This window comes from Brachyistius frenatus, unplaced genomic scaffold, assembly GCF_029030835.1.
Source record: "Brachyistius frenatus isolate BFR_SWC_R1_liver_20210118 unplaced genomic scaffold, ASM2903083v1 Contig_19, whole genome shotgun sequence".
NCBI classification, from domain to species: Eukaryota; Metazoa; Chordata; class Actinopteri; family Embiotocidae; genus Brachyistius; species Brachyistius frenatus.
In genome coordinates, this window is record NW_027210618.1 from 1,583,048 (window position 1) to 1,601,801 (window position 18,754).

At 42.3% G+C, this 18,754-nt stretch overlaps 1 protein-coding gene across 2 annotated transcripts in view; it reads left to right on the forward strand.

Moving 5' to 3' along the window:
- The window catches only part of tmem117 (transmembrane protein 117), a 41,637-nt gene that overhangs the window by 1,732 nt on the left and 21,151 nt on the right, over window positions 1-18,754 (forward strand). Inside the window, exons 2-3 of one of the 2 annotated variants that reach the window (XM_069695266.1) lie at window positions 372-679; window positions 15,680-15,812. In XM_069695266.1, the coding sequence (XP_069551367.1) occupies window positions 400-679; window positions 15,680-15,812 (413 nt within the window). In that variant the 5' untranslated portion in view covers window positions 372-399. Of the gene's footprint in view, window positions 1-371; window positions 680-15,679; window positions 15,813-18,754 lie in introns of those variants that run through there. The other variant, XM_069695267.1, reaches the window with a different exon arrangement.

The window sequence follows — 18,754 nt, forward strand, 5'->3', positions numbered from 1 at the left end:
TTTCATTTAGCTGACGCTTTTATCCAAAGCGACTTACAATAAGTGCATTTCAACCATGAGGGTACAAAACCCAGAACAAGTGTGTTTGCATCACAAAAGAGGGATCAGGACTTCCCGTCACAATTGTGTGATACTCTCAACATTGATGGGAAAATCTCCATGCAGGTGTGCTATTTCCGGTGATGCAGAACGATCCGAGATGTCAGAATTGAGCATAATCCCAATCTGCTCCAAACCTCAGTGATATTACTACCTCTAATCTGAGTCTGATGGATGTTTTCACTCTAATCTGCCCTGCTTATTTGAGTGTAATGTAATCTGACTGAAAGAAGCACTTTCCCTCTCTGTCTCTCACCCTGTCTGACTCGCAGGTGTAGTGTGGCTGGGGGGCTCAGCAGGATGGAAATAGATGCTCGTTTTCGCTACTATTTCCAGCACCCGTGGTTGCGTCTCATCGTGGCCTACCTCGTCACCTTCTTCAACTTCCTCATCTTCGCAGAGGACCCCATCTCTCACAGTCAGACTGAGGCACATATGATTGTGGTGGGCAACTGCTTCTCCTTCCTGTTCAACAAGTACCCAGGCCTCGGGTGGAACATCCTGAAAGTAACGTGCTGGATACTGGCCATTATCACAGGCCTGTTAGCCGGGAAGTTTATATTCCACCGCCAGCTCTTTGGTAAGTCATGCGCACATTAATGCAGAGGAATGTGCAGAGTAATGGCTCCACTGTGGGAGGGAAACTTCCTCTGGGGCTTGTTGTTGTTGTGGCCATCCATCAGTGAGAAGCACCTTTTGCACTCTTACCCCACTTTTTGTAAATGGTAATGTAATTAAAGTGATTAGTATATCTACACAGTCAGCTTTCATCCTGGTATCTATGCTCTGGGTCCAACCGCATTTGGAAGTCTTTTATGTTTTTATTACACACTGGTTCAAATCCTGCTTATTTTCATTGCTGATTAATCTTTTATTCTTTTCTTGACTCATCTTTTGGTTTTGAGGCAAAGTGACATCCCACACAAGGACTCACAACCACCTAACAGATCTTTATTTAGCAGCAGAAACATTCTGCTAAAGTTTATATATACAATATGTATTCTACAGTTTTAGACAAGTGTCATGCATACTTAATGTTGTAAAATAGACTCAGACTGATAGACTGATTCAATAATAAATCCTCGTATCTGTTCTCAAGCCAGATAAAGCTCATAAGATTGTAAAACTACAAAAAAAAACTCAACACTATAAAATGTACTCAAAACTAAATCTAAATAAAGTGTTACCCCATTTTACAACATAGTGGCCTGTAAATGTGGTCAAATGTATTCTTGCTTGCTACATATTTCTGAAACAGTTAGGTCGAAGGGAAAACTTCTTGCGCTAAACCAAACCGCACCTAATAAAACTGTCTTTAGAAGGAGATACTGTATTGACACTTAACACTAAACAGCGATGATACTTGATTTTCTTGAGGGGTTTCCTCTCCACTATAAGGCCTAGGTGCAGCACCCGACCCCTTTTGGGGGCGCCACCTAAGCCGAATCGTTCAAAATGAAATGACTTTCCCTGGATGATCTAATGGTTCATTTTGTGACTTTTCTCTTTGTTTGTTTTTCTATCCGCAGAACAACACAAATATGGCTATAATAATGGTCAAAATGATGTGAAATTGCACATTTTTGATTTACATTTTTTTTATTTGCTTAGGGGAAGTCCCCCTAAACCACCACCAAATAGGTGCTCAAAAGGCTTCCACAAACTTTAGGAAAACACTTCATGATTTCAGTTTTTTTTTGTGCATACAGGTTTATTGTCTGACTGGACATTTTGGTTGGGACACATGTCATTGTCTGATTGAAGTTTGCTTGGCTCCTTTGACAATCCCACTGTGTTTAAGGCAATTCAAGATGTTTTTTGTTTTTTTTCATCTTCAAACCCTTTCGTCTTCAACCACACCCACTGCTGACTTTAAGAACTTCTGTCCTCATTGGCTGCGGGAGGGGGCCACAGCCAGGTTGAGTCCCTGGAGGTGTTTTTCCAGCTCGGTCTGGCCACAAAAAAGACTTCATACAGCGTCCCTCACAGATTCAGTACCTGTCCCCATATTTCTGTAAACAGACTTTGATGTGCAACGTCAGTAGAGTTCTTCTTTAATCATGGCTACATTACATTACGGTGGCATGCCTCACAGGGGCTTTGGACTGGAACAGACTTTGGACTGGAACAGAGTCATAGTTTTTCCTGCTACCCCAAGTTAAAATGTTTGAAGTGAGAAGTGGCCTGTTAGGCTTTGTTTGGCAAGAGAAGTAGAGGTTTGAAAACTTATCATTGATAAAGGCTTTGTTCTATTCAACTGTCCCAGTAAGCTACATAGGGTAGCTCAGTTTTAATATACAACAGCAGGACTCTGATACACCTACATGGAATCCATTGTTATTTCATGTTGTTATTTACACCTAACTTTACATCTGACTCGTTCACACAACATACTCTACTGTTATGCAGACTAATGATATGACATACAATACTTGCACAACATATTCATAGCAACAACAAGTGCAGCTGAAAGTGTCTTCAGCAGTATGAAATTCATTCGGTTACAAAAGATCAGATGAACCACAATAATATGTTCGTTCTTACTGAATATCTGAAGATGGACATTTTATTTACGCTAAAACACGAAAGACGTTTTTTGTCGCAGTCATATCTCCTTAAAATGATTGATAAAATAGTAGTTCAGTATTTTGTCACATTGTCAAACATAGATTTATCGGAGAAAGTTGTCATATTATTGAAGGACCATATCGCCCACCCCTAGTTTCAATAAAACTTTTTATAGTGACGTCTGAATTTTCACCAGCACACTGAAAGCTCAAAGACTAATAAGTCGAAATGAAAGAAAACACCAACTATCTGCATGACAAGTTACCAGTAGAGTTTAGAGAGGAAATCTTTATTTTGTAATTGTGGTGACTTTTCATCACGTGCTGCAGTCAGGTTTTACACTAAAGCCCAGTGCATCTGGAGCAGGGTCAACACAATTGCATTAGCCTGCGGGTATAGAGGGCAGAAAGAGTGCCGCTCATCCTGCAGCCAGGTAAAACTAATGCACTTCAACAAGCCTCCGAACAGATGGTTTGCGTTTCTGTGTGGAGGCGTGTGTGTTTGTAAGTGTGAGTGTGGAGAGATTTTTTTTTCTCTCTCTCTCTCTCTCTCTCTCTCTCTCTCTCTCTCTCTCTCTCTCTCTCTCTCTCTCTGTGTATACAATGACAGTCGAGTGTAAGAGAGAATAGATGAAGCGAATGTACGAGAAGCTGATGTTGAGCGCTGGAGAGGCGAGAGATGTCCTGCACAACATTTCAGCAGAGCAGTTATGTAATCATAAACACAGGTAGGGCAGAAGAGCTGCACTGTAGAACCAGGCCCACTGTAAAACCTATCATCTATTATAGATCTGTCACAGGCCCACATGGCCCACCTACTGCACATCCTGATCTCTCCACTAAAGCCCTGCACATCTCTATTTACTATCTCTGATACGTGGGCAGGTGGTGGGAACACAGTCCATGCAAAGGTTTGAGTATCTGAAGAAAAGCACGTTGGAGTCACAGTCTGTGGCTGTTCAGTGTTTTGTGCAGTCACATTTAGAAAAAAAGTTTTTACAAATGTATTTCATAGCTGGAATCCATTGCTGTTTGCAGCATTGTGCTTAACTTTCCATCAATTTGTCACAAAGCTGGACATTTTGAAAGGTGACACATGCCCTTGCATCATCCATCATTTATGATGGCCTAGAAAATCATTCGCTGTGAATTACAACTCCTCCTCCCTCCAGTGTGTTTTTCTTTCTGAATTTGCCGCAATATGCGATTTGCCCTCTCAAAACCCACATAATTATTAATCCAGTTGCTGCATATCAGTATCTTTATGTTTTTCAGGCATGTTGCTATATAGAGTGGGCAGAGGTGCTCTGTGTTTGTTTTCTCTGTGCCTCTGTTGGAGAAAAATAGAATAAGCTCTGGATGATGAATAAATCGTGACGGATTATGTGATTTAAGACTACAGCTGAGGTTCAAGGAACAACCTATGCTGTTCCAGTCAGCCACTTAAGGCTATGTGTGCTCTCTAATCGAGTGGGTGGAAGCCAATGACTTCTGGTCATTCAGAGGAAGAAAGGCTGTCATTATGCATTTGTTTTAAGTCTTAGGTCACACTGGGTATGTGAGCTGTCTATTTCAGCTCGAGTGCAGTTTGTATGCATCCGGCCATGGATCACTTGAAGCCACCTTTCAAAATTTTAAGGCTGCGACTCCTTTGGCTCGATCATGGCCAAGGAATGCGCAGTAGTTTGCAGGTATTTCCACTTACAAAGGAGCACTAACCAATAATCAGAAGAGAAACCCGCAGTATGTTACTCTGTCACTTTTAATGGGCGCCCTGTACACTTTTAAATAGTACCAATGGGAATCATATAATAATGTTCTTTTAAACCTAAAAGTGAGGCTATGAGTCAGTCAATAATTCACTGGTGAGAAAACCAGCCTTTTCTCTCAAAAAAAACCTCACATATACACACACATACAGACATATAGAAAGGTCACTCTGAGACCAAAAAATACAGATGGATTTTGAGATAAATTTAGACAGAGTCATAGATTTAAGTTGGCAGATGTCAATTTCTTCCATAGTGGAGGCGAAGTGACAGCGAAGGATGGATAAACCTCAGCTGTCAACATCCATGAGACCCTAACAAAATACGAGCGCCACAGGACAAATGATGCAGAGATGGAAGATTGATATCAATCATATTCAAAACTATATTTAACTAATGAAGCACTTTAATGGAATAGTTTGACGTTCATGTGCGTTCTTTGCTTTCTTGCTAATATGTCTGATGAAAAGATCGGTACCATTTTCGCACGTGGTTGTTAAAAGTTTGTCTGATGATGCAGTATACTGATACTGAAAGCTGATGCTTGTATAGTATAGTCACAGAAAAGTGCTAGCCTGGCTCTTTAAAAAAAAAAATGTAAGAACATTTTTAAAATATGTCCAATAATTCCTTTAAAAGGAAAGTAGTGTTGGAATTAAAAAACATTCAATGTTTAAGTTTTGACTCTTATTTTGGTAGAATTGTTTATTTCTGTTATCGTTTTTGCTTTACAGTCAACGATAGCCGAGTGGGGTCATAAAGGTGACCTCTGAATTGATCCACAAATGCAGTAATGCGGGGTGGCAGTGGTTAGCATTGTCGCCTCACAGCAAAAAGGTTCCGGGTTCAAATCCGGTCCTGGGCCTTTCTGTGCGGAGTTTCCATGTTCTCCATGTGCCTGCGTGGGTTCTCTCCGGGTACTCCGGCTTCCTCCCACCATCCAAAAACATGCACCTCAGGTTAATTGGTGGTTCTACAAATTGCCCTTAGGTGTGAATGAGAGCGTGCATGGTCTTTGTTTCCGTCTGCCTCTAAGTGTTGGCCCTGTGATGGACTGGCGATCTATCCAGGGTGTACCCTGCCTTCACCCTAAGTGAGCTGGGATAGCCCCCCCCCCCCACCCGTGACCCTGTTCAGGATAAAGCGGGTATAGATAATGGATGGATGCAGTAATGCAAGTACTGCAGCACCACAACATTAAAGCTTTATATCATGGACCTGCCTTTGCAGCAAATGACTATCTCACTGTCCATCTCCACAATGGGAAAAGTGAAACTGCTTCTCATTTCTCTCTCATGCTACCCATAATATATTCATCTGTTTCCAAGACTTTGGGAATTCTAAAAGGTAAATTAAAGGGTAATTCTGAGTCGTACGGAGCGCTGTCCTAACTTGATTAGAGTCTGCTTTGCATGCTGTTACAGTCACTTATATTCAGTCAGACTCGGACCGCTCTTCTCCACTTGGATGAGTCATCTGAGGCTCAATATACAGCACAAGAAAAGGTGACAGTGATAATAAAACCTGCTTCCACTGATCACAGACCTGTTAAGACAATTGAATGTTCTGCCATGCTGTGTGCGTGCGTGCGTGCGTGTGTGCGTGCGTGTGCGCGCGACGGTTTCTCTGTTGCGGTAGTGCCTCTCTTCCCCCTTTCCCTGCTCTTGATGATTGTAGCCTGCAGGATGCCATCTGGGTTCTGTCATATGTTATTACTGTGGCAAGCAAAGGCTGAGATGGCTTATGTACAGCACTGTGTGGCTGCGGGTCAAAGTAGAGTGAGTATGTGAGGGAGTGAATGTGTGGGTGGTAGGACAGGAGGCTCTGTGTGTTTTATTTGTTGTGTGTGTGTGTGTGTGTGTGTGTGTGTGTGTGTGTGTGTGTGTGTGTGTGTGTGTGTGTGTGTGTGTGTGTGTGTGTGTGTGTGTGTGTGTGTGTGTGTGTGTGTGAAGCTATTGAATATTACATTGCCTGTCTCCGAGAGGCGTGTTGAAGTCCAGAGTGAATTAATATCTTTGCATCTGTTCATGCAAGTGCTGAAACAATTAGTCTTTTCATTTATTATCAGTGAATTATTCAACGATAATTAATAATGGTTGAAGACACTGGTCCAGAAAAAGTTATCAGTTTCTTTGTTTTCTATCAGTGTCAGTACATTCTGCTTGATTGTGTTCATTGTGAATATAGTGACCACTTTAAAAGTGTCACTGTGGGCTCCAGGAAACTGAAGTGTACTCCGAGATGTAGAGAATGATCATTTGCAGTCTCCTGCGAGTATTTTAGTGTTTTTCAGCTCATTGTTTTGATTCTACTGCCTTGAACTCGACTGTTTTGTTACAGTCCCGCATCTCATATAAACTTTGTTTCCAACACTAGGCATTGTGCGGTAACAGAAGACATTAAATTGTCGACACAACACAGATTATTTCCTCAGGATGTGGTGGAGACTAAAATTGAGCTGAAAGGAGAAAAACAAGACTCCAGATTTGCTGCTCAATCTCTGTGTGATGACAAAATAGGCAAATGTTGGCCAGCATGCTAACCATATCAATTTTATGAGGTGATAATATTTAAATGTGGTGTTTACAGCTTATTGCCATGCCACCAGGTGGTCAAAGTTTCAACTAATGTCTGTTGAAGTGCAGTTTGGCTCTTGTTTTGTGTAAAGACAAGAACCTCAAAAAGGTATTGAAATGTTGTATTTGCCTGAAGATAATTTTATCAAGGTCACAGAGATGTTATTACTGTGCTCACAACCAAGGATACAAGTGTTTGCACAGCAGACAGGAGTACAAAGACACAAAGCAATAATGATGACAGCTGGCAAACAAAGTAAACAATCCAAAAGGAAATTGCTTATTTACCTGAAATGTATGACCCTGTTGGTCTGGAGCCAAGCCATAAATAGCCAAATGAAATGATTTACCATGCAGGCTGTTTACTGGAACAGGTACGGTGGTACAGTGGCCAGCTGTCTGTGTCTCGGCTCTTCTTGCTTCAGTTTCCCCTGCGGAGGGAGTTCTGTTGTCACTTCCCACCTCTGATTTATTATCCAGACACTGAGCTACAGAGGAGCTCAGCTCTGGGGATACTCGTAGCCATGGTCACGGCTATTTCCAACCAAACCCCCCTCCCACCCCGCCCCGGCCCCCAGTAATGCCCAGCAAATGTGTGATGTGATGAATGGGGATGCTCGTGTTTACGTACTGAGATCCAGACAGAGATGAAGCTCAGGGTCTCTGCACTTTGAGGTTTCTTTTAGGGATAATGCTCATTAGGATCCCTAAGGAGGGCAGGATTGTTGTTCTGATACTTGAGATCAAAACGGGGCACAGTAGAACTGCTTACAGAAACCTCAAACAGATGAAAGTGCATTCGTTTGCACATGATGTATGAGACCTGAATACAGAGCAGTGATTGTGATCGAAAGACTGTGTGGCTCAGGTTTCAATACAGATATGATGATATGACTCAATGTGTGACCACACACGAGCTGCGTTTCAGTTTTTGTATAAATACCAATGGAACAATTTCTAAATTACTCCGAGCATCATTTTCTACATTTATGTTTCGTTATAAAAACATTTCCATGTCAGCCTAACATATATAAGCCCATACCGATAAATGTGATTAGTAAATATTGGCTGATAAAATTGGCTGACCTTGGACTCTAATGACATGAATTACTCCACCATTAATGGAAATACCTAATAGGATGGGTTTTCCTTCACCCGTGCTTTTCTGTTATGATTCCGGGGAGGCACAGATAATCTGAAATCAGACCTAAACTTCACACAATATACAGATGGGTGAACATTTGAAGGTTAACATGACATTAAAGAGCAGCCAGAACCTCGTCGACACTACTTTTGATAAACACTTCTCGTCACTGTAACCCTGTGAAGGCTAAAACGTGTGATACACTTCATTTTCATAGTGATTAAAGCACTCAGTGAGACCCTGTATCCTGAATAGAAGCACCCTCATTCATTGAATTTCAGAAACCATGTATTTATTTTTTCCCTCAATAACCTGTCTGTCTGTGATCAAACGAATCAGTGCATCTTGCAACATTTTTGGAGCTGACCTTATCCTATAGTGAGGATCTGATTCTTTCAGGGTTTTGGATTGCTGGATGGTCAGAACTTGCCATTGCTCTCAAAATAAAGAGTGATAACATGTTCTGAGATTATATAGTCGAAATTGGAAAAAGTAACCTGCAGTAATTTGAAGCCCTACCTACTACTAAATGTTTTTTTTGTTGTCAATATCAATCAGTATTGGAACGTGTACTGACTTTACTAAGTACAGCTGTAAAGCACAGGTAAGGATATACGACCACTGATAATTTGCATTCCTGTTTGGTAACAAAAAGTTTTATGACTGAAAGTGTAATATATATTGAAGATTTAATAAAATGCAAAACATGTCATGCATGTTGTAATTTTACCTTTGGTTTTTTTTTTTTATTGATCACAGCATTTTCTTATATCTTCATTGATTTCTGTTCCAAAATGGTACAATTTACCAGCAGACTTTAGGCTAAGATCACCACATATTTAACATCTGCCACGGGCACACATGTAACAGTATTACAGCCTCTGCGACTTCAGGTAACTAGCCAGATAAATCACCAATCACCCCAGCCCTCCTGCTGGCTCTGCAGCACAACCTCCTCTATCGGCCTCTTTTCAAGGCCAGCAGCTTCTTCTGGAACTGCTCACCAGCTACAATATACAGCATCGGGTCCAGAATGCTGCTTAAACTACACGTCTTCAAAGAACTCATAGGTGGCGTAGAGGACATTGGTGTTAGAGGGTGTCACTGGGTTATCGATCCTCATGAACCCCAGGGTGATGACCATGACGTGATAGGGCACAAAGGAAACCACAAAGACGAGTATGGCAGCTATGACGAGCCGCAGCGACTTCCCTCCCACTTGCTGTGCTCCTCTGTTCCTTCTACCTCTTGGGAGACGCTTCAAAACGTGAGCTGTCACGATGTAAAAAGCTACCATGAGACTGAATGTTAGCAGGAAGCCTACTGTTCTGATAATGGTGATCGTTTTGAAAACCGGAAAAGGCGCACCAGGTAAGGAGTGCAACCAGGTGGGTTTTCTTAGACATTTGTGTGGTTGTTCACCTTGAATTTGTCTCAGACTGTCAATGCAGAGTTCTGCTGCGATGTTCTGCGGCGTCTGAAGCAAAAAAAACAACCTCAACCTAAAAAGTGGCCGATGGTACTTTTTTTGGTTTTCATAGCACATTAAAAATGGGCAAATTTCTTGCCTGCAAAAACACAATCATCACTCCCCAACCTCCCTGTTCACTGGAACGTCTTTCTGGTCCCCAAACATTTGACACAAACTTTGATGTGCAACCACAGAAATGTGTGTAACTCGGGTGGTGATGATGATCAAGCGATGAAACTTGGAATAGTAGCTCTAAAAGGGTATGGCTTCCTGCTGCTCTGTGCACGTCACGGTGCTACTTAACATTTACACGTAACAGGAACCATCTCTGAACTCTTTGATCGGCCTTCATATATTATGAGAGACAGGTAGCTATTCAGGGGACTTCTAAGAGCTTGGTTATAATTAAAATGGTCAAAATAAACCGATATTTGTCATGAGTATGAGTCAAACTCTGAATCCTACACTTTGCAAAATACAGCTTGATGTGTTTCAAACTAACTGCCAGTTTTTAATGCAAGCTTTCTGTGAAGGAATAGTCGGACATTTTGGGAAAAATTTGCTCTCCCGCCAAGAATTTGACGAGAGGATAGATACCACTCTCAAAAATGTTCGCTCTATATGAATCTGGGGCCTGCTGCCAAGGAGCTTAGCTAATCTTAAAGATTAGCCTAACTCTGTCTTAAGCAAACAAAGTCTACAAGCACTTAACAGTTGTTTGGTTTTTGTCTTATTTCATTTGTGTGTACAAAAAAGTTCAATGACGACTCGTGGTTTACGGGAGTAGTGGCTTTGTGAAATCATGTTGTTGCCAAGACAGTTGTTGGTTTGTTTACCTTATGTCTTGTATCCTAATGGCAGGCTAAACTAATTATTCCTGCCTCTGACTGTACATAAACTGGACTAACATGAGTGATCAATCGTTAGCATGTAAATTACAGCAAGAATTAAAATAAGCTCAAATTTAAGACTCAAATTTCCCAAAATAGTGTTTTTAGGCAGAGTGCCACTTTAAATCCCAAGTCAAACAGTGTGTTCTTTATGTTTCTTTTATTTTTGCCTGAGCATAATTTAAAGCATACAACATCTAGGATCTGGAAAGAAATGCTGTGTGTCATGTATGGAAAATGACACCAATCTGAGTCATGAATAGTTTTTTTTAAGTGAACCTTCAGGCACTTAATGCATCATCCCGTCTAGTGAGCACCAGATTAAAACAAGCATAAAAACATTCTTGTTTATGACCCAGTTCTCCTATCATATAAAGGCTGATGTTTTTATGACTTTATACACATAAATGATGGTCTTGCATATATTTCGGGCAAGATTAAAATAAAATGTCATGTCAAACACCATGTAGTATTTGTAAATCATTACACTTTATATCATCTACTTTCTGGAATTTAGGCAATTTACTGTATACCTTATGGTAATATGAAATGCAGCATCTTTATATTTTTTTAAGATTTTAATGACTCCCAGATTAGTTTAGGTCTGTTTTATTGACTTTACCATTAAGTCCTGCTCTCAGAGAGTAAGCTGTGTCTGCCCACTCTCTCTACCAGGGCGCTCTATATTTACAGTAGTTGTCTCCATAGTCTCTGAGCTTCACCAGCAAACCTAGGAAGTGAATGCTTGACTGTCTGCTGTGAACAATGCAACCGGAACAACTATGTCAGCCCACCTAATCAGAGATAACACATTCATTTTCTTCAGGTGAGCAGGTCTTAACAATGTCTCCTGTGTCTAACTTTTAGTACCCACTGAGAGGGATGAAAGGCAAAGTTTTATGGTTGTGTTATGGTCATTTTTGTGTTTCAAATGTGTAAATCCCACTGGAATATTCACCACACAGCTTCACTAAGTGATAAATTCAGAAAAGCACAATATATTGTGGAGATGTTAAGTGCTGCTATACTACATTCATAATAGGAAATTAGAATAAATTAAATAAAATAAAGGTGAATTTGCATTTTAGCTTAATCTGAAAGTCTGATAAACCTTATGTAAAATATTGTTACTCATTAATATTAAATCATGCTTACTGATAAAAAGTATTTCAGATTCAGATTTGCTTATCTCCTTTAGTGGTGTCAGACTTGTTGCTGTTGAAGAGCAGTATCATGATGAATGGAGACTGTGATCACATCTCAGGCTGCCTTCACTCCTGCTCCACCAGCTGTGTGCTTCTCATCTGCCTGGAGCCGTGAGCACTGCTTTACCTGTGAGACTGCTCCGTGTGTGATGTGTGCAATACAGTAAACGGTGGATTAAACTACATCTTGGATAATTGCTTGTCCACTTCTGCCAGTGCACGTGTATGACTGACGTTTTCTTCTAGTTTTTACTGGTTGTGTTTCATCTGTAAGTGGATTACTGCTATAAATCTTCTGATTTTATAACCTGAGCACTTCCTGGAATTAGCAGACAGAAGAGCAGACAAGTAACCATAAAGTCAGCAATTTGAATGCCTTGACTGCCTCAGACAATCTGGACTGAATTAGAATTATTAGAAATATTGATGCAATAAAAAATGACTGTAAATTTGAACTCTCAGTAGTTACTTTATTACAGTAGAAACACCTAGCTGTAACCAATGCAGTATAATACAACAGTCCTGCAACATATGACCTTGACAATGGTTTTAATGCACATTTTTTGTTTCTGGTTCAGAAAGATATTGATTTTACTTTAAAATATTTTTTATAGAACAACATTTTTTGAACTGCATTGCATTATGGTGAGAAGTATGTGTTTTGTAGCAAAAACCTCATTGATATGAATTATGAGGACAAAATAGAAGAAACGCCTGGACTGTCTTTCTACAGATGCAACTAACTGTGACTACTTGCACTGAATTCACAGTCACATGGTATTCAAGCTTAGTTTGTACAAACTAAACAAAGACATAGTTCGAGGTACCTTGGTAGCACAAGATGTGGCCTGTTGATAAAAAAACAACAACGTTGTGCCTAAAAGATGTGTTAATGTGTGTAGAGGGTGTTTCCTAGTGCTACACATCTGTGTAGTGTCTGTGTGTCACCAGTAGATGGAGACACAACTACGTCTTTCATGTAGAAACGAGTTGAGCAAATGTGGAGATGATCTCATCCCAAACAGAGCTGTATAAATGTCTTTAGAGGAGTGATACTGTAAATACTCTTAATTAGTGTTCAAAATGTAATTGCACTCCTGTGTAATTCACCAGCTTGTTGCTGTGCTTGCTGTGAGAGTAGGAAAGAGATAACAAGTGTCTCCCTCTCGTATTTATGCCTGTATTTGTGTGTGTCAGTGTGTGTGTGTGTGTGTGCGGTCTCCTGCTTTGTCCATGTGTGCTGTTGTTGTTGTTGTCCCCTGCTGGGCCGAGCCTGGCAGTAGACAGTGCTCATGAATCACTCCTTATCGGGGTCCTCCACTGTAGGGAGGCGCGGTGACTCAAACGGCTTGGCGGAATATTCTTAAATCACCCTCTAGTTAAATCCGGCCCACATAGGCTGTGAGAGGGCGGCCGTGTTCGACGGCGTGGCGTGCTGCTTTAAAAGTCAGATCTGCCGATACACACTGTGCATCTACATCTAAGCCAGGGCTCATTGGCACTGGAGGCAATTAAGTTCACCCATGCAAGTCAATTCAATTATGCAACTGTGATGAGCCCTGAAATACCACAGAACTAGACGTATGGTGTGGCCTCACACCAGGCCTCCTTGCTTTTGCTTCAACCCCCCAAAAGTTTGAATATCGCCATCAAAGGAACATTCAAGTTTGTTTTCTCTTCTATAGCTCGAAATAAGTAAATAATCACATTTTGATATAATTGTTTAATATAATTAGGGGTTTATTTGTATATCTGAACTCTCAGCAGGGGTTTCATTCATTATTCATTATTAATTCAGCAAAAATCTTCCTCTCCTCAGGACTCTCAACATCTTTTTTTTTTCTTTTTTTTTTTATGTGCACAGCAGAAAAAGCTAAGAGTGAGCAAGCAGAGATTGAGCAGCATGTAAAACTATTGGAGAGTAAACCAGCCAGGCTGTAATGGGAAAATAAATGGAGCATTCTGCTTTGCTGTCTCTCTGGCTGTGTTTGAGTGTGTGTATGTGTGTGTGTACACAAACACAATGAGCTCTCCGAGGAGCTGTAACTCAAAGGGACGCTGACTGAGCTGGAGGAGAGAAAAACAAAGAGTTGTTCCTGGGAAGATGGCCGCCTCTGGCAGAGGATCACAGCTCACAGAGATGAGGCAGCGAGAGAGAGAGAGAGAGAGAGAGAGAGTGTGTGTGTGTGTGTGTGTGTGTGTGTGTGTGTGTGTGTGTGTGTGTGTGTGTGTGTGTGTGTGAGCAATATGTAATAAGTACTGGAAATAGTTGTTTAGCTGAGTTGTGAAGCCAAGCTTACTCAGAGTGACTTGTTAATTAACACTCAGTTGAGTAACCCTGAAGCTGTTGAGGGTTGATGTTCACCACAAGGACTCAAAATTATAAACTGACCGTCACATACTCTGAAGTGTTCTCTCTATTGCTGTGTAATTTAAAGTGGCACTCCACCAGTTTTTCACATGGTTCAATTTTCTCATCATGGCTACGTCTGTCAGCCTGGTTGTATCATATCGTCTGTGGCTTTGGAGGGAGCTGGGAATGTGAGCTGGGAATCACAGACGATGTGATAGTGATGCCATCAGGGTTATCTTGACTTGGACCTGGATTCTAAACACACTCATGTTACATATGTGTTACAGTGGACATTTTTCAGTAGGAATTATTTATTGACTGATGTTTGTTGTCTACTATTACAATGGCATTGAGATGTGTCCCCTCATATTCCTCTTGATGTTCTGAGTAGCTGTTGTGCTGGGACCAGCTGTAATGGGGTCGGCCACCAAAAACGAAAATGGCTTGCATTTGTTTAGAGCTTTTATCCAGAGTGCTTTACAATTTGTATCTCGTTCACTTGGTCACTCACACACTGATGGCAGCGAGCTCCCACACAGGGCTCTGGGGCTTTTGGCCAAGGACACTCCGGGATGTGGACAGGAGGGGAGCTAACTGGGACTCAAACCAACAACCCTGTGATTAGTAGATGACACACTCTTCCTCCTTAAGTAGCCTATGGATATTTTTGTCAAGAGTCTCACGGGTCAAATGTGACAAAGAGTCTCCTTACTTGCATTTAAGTGGAATTTATTTTATTCAACACTCATTTGACTCGTGTCTGCTTTTCGATGGTGGTAACAGACACCCGAAATGTACAAAGTACATTGCTTCTGTTACATGAGCAATGTGGGAGGTGGATCAAGGACGTGACAGCTGTTGTGCAATTACATTATGCATGTCTAATTGCGCCACACGTAGTATTTTCCAGGTCTGTCAGTAATTTATACTGTAGTTACGAAAGGCTTTTTCATCCCACTCTTGATTTAAAGGCATAAATATTTTGTCTGTCTGTCATGAAGATCAGCCAGAATGTAGACTTTTCGAGGCACAACAACAAGCCACAGCGGTGTGATACACCTTGTTTTCTTCATGAGTTCGGCTGAGCCCTGCCACCAGAGGACAAGCTTGTTTGATTATGTATTCTGTGCAGAAGGCTGCGTATCCGAATCAATCTCATGCTCTGCCAGACAGATATTTCTCCATAATTTGATTCCAAGCCAGGACTGTATAAAAAAACAAAACACCACAGGTCACAAATGTTTGAATAATTTCTCTAATCATGCAGAACTTGCATCGTGAAACACAAACGCGCTACCACTGACGGTGTTCAACTGATATAAAATGGTGTCCGTGTAGAATATTTTGTGTTGATGATGAAATGGTGACAGTTTAAATTGGTCAGCAAAAGACAATTACTTGAGGGTCGTGGAAGTGCCACCTCAAAGTGGTCTTTCATCTTAATTTCAGCGTCGAAAGGGCACGTGTCTGACAGAGGAGGACATTATTGATCTCTGTGACTAATTTATTTACTTTCATCTTCATTTTGGTGGCCACACATGTTAGCAGGTTGACATGCTGTTTGAAGCGCCACTGACAGCAGTGTCCTTGTCATGCTCCCTTTAGGTCGATACCTGCGCCTGAAAATGTTCCGCGAGGATCATGGCTCCTGGATGACCATGTTCTTCAGCACCATCCTCTTCCTCTTCATCTTCTCACACATCTACAACCTTTTCCTGCTGATGGCTGGGAGCATGGAGTAAGACATTCAATCTCTCTCTCTCTCTCTCTCTCTGTGCCCCCCATTCCCCCATTCTGTGCTTCCCATTTGTTAGAGCCACAGTGTGCTCCCCTTTGGCTGGCGTGATTGATCTAAACGTCTCGCTTGAACAGAGACTCGATACCAGTCTGATTAATCAACCCAGACTTTAAATCACAGGTAGGGGAAGGCAAGGGGAGGGTGGTTAATCCTGAAAGATCACCTTCAGCACCTGCACTTATTCTCCCATGATCTTGACTTATTTCTGTGACACCTCTCTGACTCAAAACCAAAAGATTTTTGCCATGTCTCTGAGTCTTGGCCCTTGTTTTTTGTTGTTGTTGCTGCGGCTGCCCCAGCTTACCTGCTGAGAAACCACGGTGCACAGCAGAGCCTGACACCCACACATCAAGCCAGTGACAGGAATCCGTTTACGCATTTGCAATGTGTCCATCTCGAGGAAGGAAAACATGCCCTTGAAGCCAGCCAGCCAAACACGAGGTCGCAGCGAGGTGATTTACCACTTTGTGTGTTTGGGCTGTAAAAAAAAAAAAGAAAACAATCTGTATGGCAGGTGTCTTTTCAGGTACAAGCTGTCAAGAGGGAGGCCAGGGCTGTAATGGGATCTGTCCATGCAATGCTGTTTTTCCATATTAACAAGCTTCAACTATCCATAAGGTGCAGGCAGATGAAGGCTGTTAGCTAGCAGGAAAGGTGTTGTGTTTTTCTATGGCCAGAGGGATGAGTTTGTATAATCAGCCCATCTGTCACTCTGGCCGGCATGGTGACACCGGCATCCATCTTGTTCGCTCTCTCTAGTTGGCCGAGAAAAAGGAAGCGAGCGGCTGAGCAGAGGGGCAGGTCCGCTGAGACGATGAATGTTGCTTGCTCAGGGAAAAGTTACATTTGCAGTTGCCCTGAGTGCATCTGTCACAAAGAGAATTCCTTTTTCTCACTGCCTCGTGCTTCAGCCTTGAAATGTCAAGAAAATTGTCTCTCTTTTGTTCGTCAGTACATGCTTTAACTGCCTTCATTAGATGACATGTGGATGCTTCTTAGAGGAAAATAATGAGTAACTCAGACATTTTGAGAGACAGAACATATCATTTATTTCCATCTAAGATGTCCATGTCACACATCCCCTGCATATATTAGCTGCATCAATTGTCCACATATAAAAAGCAGCGGCCTATTAAACAATTACTCAAGCTGACACAACACGAAAACCCATCGGTGAATTGTTTGCTCTGGATGCGCGTACAGCATCAGTTTATTCAGTGCTGTAAAGACAGATGGTGCTGTTGTAAAGCGAGTGAACTCGGCCCTGCCAAGACACCTGGTCCTGTTCTGCACCCCTACCCGCCCCGCCCCCTTGTCCCTCTTTTTCCCGCTTGTTTTCTTTCTGCTCCAACAGTGTGTCCACTGAGGACCCGGGCCCTGCCAAAAACCATTAGTGTTCACATCTCTGTTCAAGACCGACATGTAAGAGCAATGTTCACACTCTGCCAGGACGCTCCCTCGGAAAAACCTCGGGGCTCGGGGCTGCGATAGCGTGGAGGCAGCTGAGTGAGCGAAAAGGTGATGGAGGCTGGGAGAGGAGGGGGTGCGGTGTGCTCAAGCCCTGATGATGCAGTGAAACTTAAGTCTTTTGATCTATGTCCAAACCCTATTTTCAACCTCCCACCCAGTCCTTCACCGGTTTCCTCACACCCAACGGCACGGCTGTTGTAGTTTTCTCCTTTTGCCACAGCCAAAAGGAAAAGTACAATATCCCTTTGTGGCTGCAGCTGCCCCTCTGTGGGAATGAATGCTGTTTTCCCTTTTCATTTGCACTGAATGAACAAGCCGGTGTTAGGCATTATTACTGCCAAAGGTTTTTTAAAGGGAAGGTATTTTGGCCCGGGTTCGCCGGCTTTGACATCTGGCCATGATGGTGCACTGCGGGGGGATGCTCTTCTGGTGGCTAGACGGGGTGTCCACACACACACACACACACACACACACACACACACACACACACACACACACACACACACACACACACACACACACACACACACACACACACACACACACACACACACACACACACACACCACATATTGTTCACGTCTCGCACCTCGCTCAAATTGCAGGGATATGTATGTGGGAGAGAGAATGTGTGTGTGTGTGTGTGTGTGTGTGTGTGTGTGTGTGTGTGTGTGTGTGTGTGTGTGTGTGTGTGTGTGTGTTTGTGTGTGTGTGTGTGTGTGTGTGTGTGTGTGGGGTGAGGCAAGGCAGGAGGGGGTGTTGGTGTCTGTGCCCCTGCTGTCTCCCTGACCTGATGCTGTATGCTGCGCGTGCCCTGAGCTCATTAATATGCTTTAATTTTCTGTGACCTTTCAGTCGGTCTTGAGCTTGATTTAATTAAAACCAGGGATACATCCACAAGGAAAGAAGATAAACGGTGCCATCAGGACAGCAAACAATCACTGATAAGAGATTGTATATCTTTTTGGATGACAAGTATTTATTCATGATTAGTCATGTAAAATGGATTCATCAGCACCATTATCACTCAGCTCAAAGAGATTTCCAGACTGTGTAATCTTACACATGTCCAACAGCGTGTTAGCCAATATTTAAACAGCCACTTCTCGGTCAACAGCTATCAAACCTGTTACCTGGATTATGTCATGTGGGGGGGAAACCCGGTCCATGGTGGCTCCCTGGGAGCTGTAATCCACACTTGTTACCAAACCCTCACATCTGGGCTATTTGCATTTTAATGTAACTGTCAGATTAGGAGGGGGCTGTTTGTGTGAAACCAGGGGAGTGTGACCGCCCAGGGAGTTTGACGGGCTTCATGAATGTTCTGTCACGCCGCACAATCCCATTCCGCCATTTTACGGCGCCATTACCAGCCGAAATCAGGCCCTAATTAGATGGTGTTATTTAATTAA